At 38.1% G+C, this 4,187-nt stretch overlaps 1 protein-coding gene across 3 annotated transcripts in view; it reads right to left on the minus strand.

Moving 5' to 3' along the window:
* pex1 (peroxisomal biogenesis factor 1) overlaps nt 1-4,187 on the minus strand; it is a 105,701-nt gene that overhangs the window by 91,450 nt on the left and 10,064 nt on the right. For all 3 annotated transcript variants that reach the window (XM_069913921.1, XM_069913922.1, XM_069913923.1), the window contains one exon: nt 778-924. In XM_069913921.1, coding sequence (XP_069770022.1) covers nt 778-924 — 147 coding nt within the window. The remainder of the gene's footprint in view (nt 1-777; nt 925-4,187) is intronic.

The raw sequence follows: 4,187 nt of genomic DNA on the forward strand, positions 1-4,187 counted from the left end.
CCACAGGCGGGCCTGCGGCTGACGTGGACTTTTGCCCCCTCCGTAAATCTTCGTCCGCGAAGCCAGGCCAAAGAAAAAACAAACATGTACAAGTGTGTGAGAGAGAGAGAGAGAAAGAGAGAAAATGCTTAAATAAAGGTGAACAAATCAAGAATTCTACAAATAATTACAAGTGGGCATTTAGCAATACAACTGCGCAGTATGGATTACATGCATATGGTCTCAGGCAACTGATCGAACTGGTTAGTTTCTCCCCATTTCTATAAATCTCTTGCTCAGCACTCAAGACCTAAATGAAGAGACATGTAAAAGAGTCCCAAAGAAGGTTGGCGGTGAAGAAAATTAGTTTAGAAGAATTTTTATTCTTAATTATATTCAAACATTGCATTAATTTGATCATAAAAATTAAATAGTTGGTGAGAGGGTCAAGCTAGACCAAGTGGCATAGTTGAACATTCAAGCTCATGTTCTCTATAATTTGAGGTCACAGGAGTTGGGAAACAAATCCAATATCAGGTGAAGAAAGCATAAAATATGAAGGCAAGATAATTGTAAAAAGAATAGTTAATGCGATGAAACAATGTCAGTTAATTCAGATGTTGGAAAATAGAGTATTTTTTTAAAGAAATGCATTAATAATAGAGCTGAAGCAAAAGATAAAACAGTTGCATGTAAAATGCAATTGACAGTCTAAACAAATAGCAATCAAACCCAATTTTAATAAGCCTTAGCTGAGCTTTGAAAATTTTAGGCTGAAAAGTCATTGGGTAACAGAACCTGTTCTCCATCTTTGACACCAAGTTTTTGTCCAAAATGTCGACTGATCTCTGCAATATTTTCTTCTTCAAATCCAGTAGATCCACGTCCCACCCAGCTGAGGAATGCTGTCCGCTTTAGGTCCCAGGACAATTCAATTGCTTGACCCTAAACAAAGTAAAAAAACATAATAAATACAAGCCCTGAAAGGATTTTTTTTAAATCAAGAGACTAACATACTAATCATTACAAAGTTCTTGATCTGCAGCGGTAGAGTAGAATTTCACTAGTAACTCGTTGAAATTAGCTATACAAATAATTAATTAAGCCTTTAAAATTATATCACAAAAGTAAACAAAGAATTCTTGGTTCATCTTCATTTCTGGAAGCAAATTAAAGAACGAGTAGTGACCAGAGATAGACAGTCACTGAAAGTACACAATGCCGGAAATAAATGAGGCAGGCAGCATGCTAACAGATAATTAAAGTTAACATTTTCAGTTGATGAGCAGATTCCAATGAAAGTTAATCAAAAGAAAATGTTAAATCTGCCTCACTCGCTCTCTCTGTTTAGCATTTTGTGCTTTTATCCATATATCTGCAGTTTTTTTTATTGCAGATATTCACTTGTCACTCTGGAAAGAATTGGTATATGCCAAAAATAAACAGCAATTCTTCAGCATAGCATCTTTAACTTAATAATTGGTCAAGGTGGCTTGAAGACTTGCAAAACAAAAATGTTATCATGGTAGAAAGTAATAAAATTTACAAAAGTTATCCCATTAATCCACCATAGATTCTGCAAATCCCTGTAGGAATTCCACTGACTGGGTTATCATGTGAGAATTATTCCCGAGAAAAATTCCTCAAAACATTTTTCAACAATCCATTTGTAAAGCCTATTCCCACAAAGCAATTTGCTGATGCAAATAATTTATTTTACCTACTAGCTACATATTAAATCTTCTTCCAATCATTTTATTTATCAAACATGCTAAGCCTTAAATCAACTGTCAAGAACTTTAACTGCTGGCCCTAGAATTATTTGCAATACCCTTTGAATTAAGTACTGTATTTATAAAATTATATACATTGAGGAAAAGTGTTTGTTAGTGACTTGGTTTGATAAGGCTGATTATAAAATGCACTGGATCTCATGAACAGTTGAGTCACACTCGTCAAAATTACCTCATGGATCATTAGGGGTCAACTCGTGATCCCAAGCCAATTGATCCTCAATGCCTTCTGAAACATTACAATAAAGGCCTGAACATTGTTGTAGGCAATATATCGTAACTTTTTATGGATGCTGAAAAGATGAGCTAAGTTCCTCCAGCAATTTGGATTTTTTTTTTTTTACAAGCTTCAAACAGCAGCAGTATTCAAAGTATCTTTGCTTGGAGCATTGTGTGCATTTCTGGTCACCCTGTAACATGAAAGTTGTGTTGACTTTGGAAAGAGTACAGAAGAGATTTACCAGAATGCTGCCTGGATTAGAGGATACAAGCTATGTGAGGGGTTAGACAAACTTGGTCTGAAGCATCAAGGCTGAGAAGAGACTCAATAGAAGTTTCTAAAATTATGACAGACATAGGTTAGACCAGGGGTGTCCAACCTTTTAACTTTTAATTTAGACATACAACACAGTAACAGGCCATTTCAGCCCATGAGTATGTTCTGGGGGTGTAGGTTAATTGGGCAGCACTAGCCCGTGGGCCAAAATGGCCTGTTACCATGCTGTATTAAATTAAAATTAAAAGGGTAGACACCTCTGGGTGTCTGACAGACATATTTAAAGTGAAGGAGAAGTTTAAAGGTGTGGAGCAAATTCATTTCATTTTATATCACACACAGAACATGGTGAGTGTCTGGGACAGGTTGTCAGAATAAGTGTTTCAGGTTAAATATGATGGCTGTATGTAAGAGACTTCTAGAGCAGGGTGGGCAACTTTTAAAAAAAAAACTTACATTCTACCATAAGTATTCCCAACACCATAAGTGCTCTGTGATTAGTAATGGATTGTGTAAGGCGGTATGTGAGTGGAAAGAAAAAGTTTGAAAATTACTATTTTAATTGTTCCTAAATGACTCATAATGAACACGGTTTCATAACTCCAAAGGAAATGGGCCAATAATAATTTTTCTCAAGCAAAATATTTCAGTAACAATTGGGTCTAGAGCAGTGATTTTCAACCTTCCCTTCCTTCTCACATACCACCTTAAGCAATCCCTTACCAATCACAGAGCACCAATGGCATAGGGGCTACTTAAAGTGGGATGTGAGTGGAAAGAAAAAGGTTGCTCACACCTGTTCTAGAGACACATGACTATGCAGGAAATATAGGAAGATATGCATCACATGCTAGTAGTGGACTTTTCTTAATTTGGGCACCACATTTAGCACAGATATCATGGACCAAAGAAAGGGCCTGCTCATCTACTGTTCTGTATTCTATTAAAATAATTGACATGCAACCTAATGGGACACCCAACTCCCAAATTCTAAAAATTCCAAAATTAATCAAGTATTCAAAATAACAATTGTAAAATACGAAAATCTGTAGACAATGGGGGGGAGGGGGGTTGAAGTAAAAACACAATGTTGGAGAAACTCAGCTGGTCAAACAATCTCCTTTATATAGCAAAGTTATATGGTTATATAGCAAATTTTAAAATATATAATCGATGTTTCAGGCTTGAGTCCTTCATCAAGATTTGGAAAAATGTCAGCAGGCCTCTGAACAAGAGGGGGGGGGGGAATGTGGTCACAAAGGCAGAAGGTGATAGGTGAAGAGAGGGAGGGGACAGCAGCAATGAAGGGGAGGAGGGAGGAAGGAGAACTGGGAAGGGAAAAGAAGATGGGGAAAGAGGAGAGCAGGTTAGCAGAAACCAGAAAATTTCACGTTAATGCCATCTATGCCCAGATGAAAAATCAGGTGGTCTTAGTGGAATAGTACACAAGCCCATGGAGACATGTGAGTATGGAAGTGTGACACAGGACTGAAGTGGTTGGCACCTGGGAGGTCCCTGTGACTGGTGCGGACAGAGTGAAGGTGCCATCTCCCAATCAGCACCCAGTCTCTCCAATGTCGAGAAGACCACAAAGGGAGCACCAGATGCAGTAAATTCTCCAATGTAGAAAACAGGGGGGACTCAACATCTGTGGTGGGTGGGGGGGTCGAACACTGCGAGTGAATCTTTTCCCCGTATTTTCTGCCTAAAAATTTTAACCTGTTTTTGGCTCTTGAAACATCCTTTTGTGCAAACAGCGTTTCTGTGTTTCCTTTATTTAGCCAGCAATCATCTTAAATCTTCTTGGAACCCAAGAGTCACGAGTTGTTTTACTAGCATCTGAGTGGTCTCATGGTGGGGGGGGTGGGGGTTAATACCTCACCTTCAACGCCATAACCTGATCATTTGCACCCAACTTT

The sequence above is a fragment of the Narcine bancroftii genome, chromosome 1 (genome assembly GCF_036971445.1).
Source record: "Narcine bancroftii isolate sNarBan1 chromosome 1, sNarBan1.hap1, whole genome shotgun sequence".
In the NCBI taxonomy this organism is placed as follows: Eukaryota; Metazoa; Chordata; class Chondrichthyes; order Torpediniformes; family Narcinidae; genus Narcine; species Narcine bancroftii.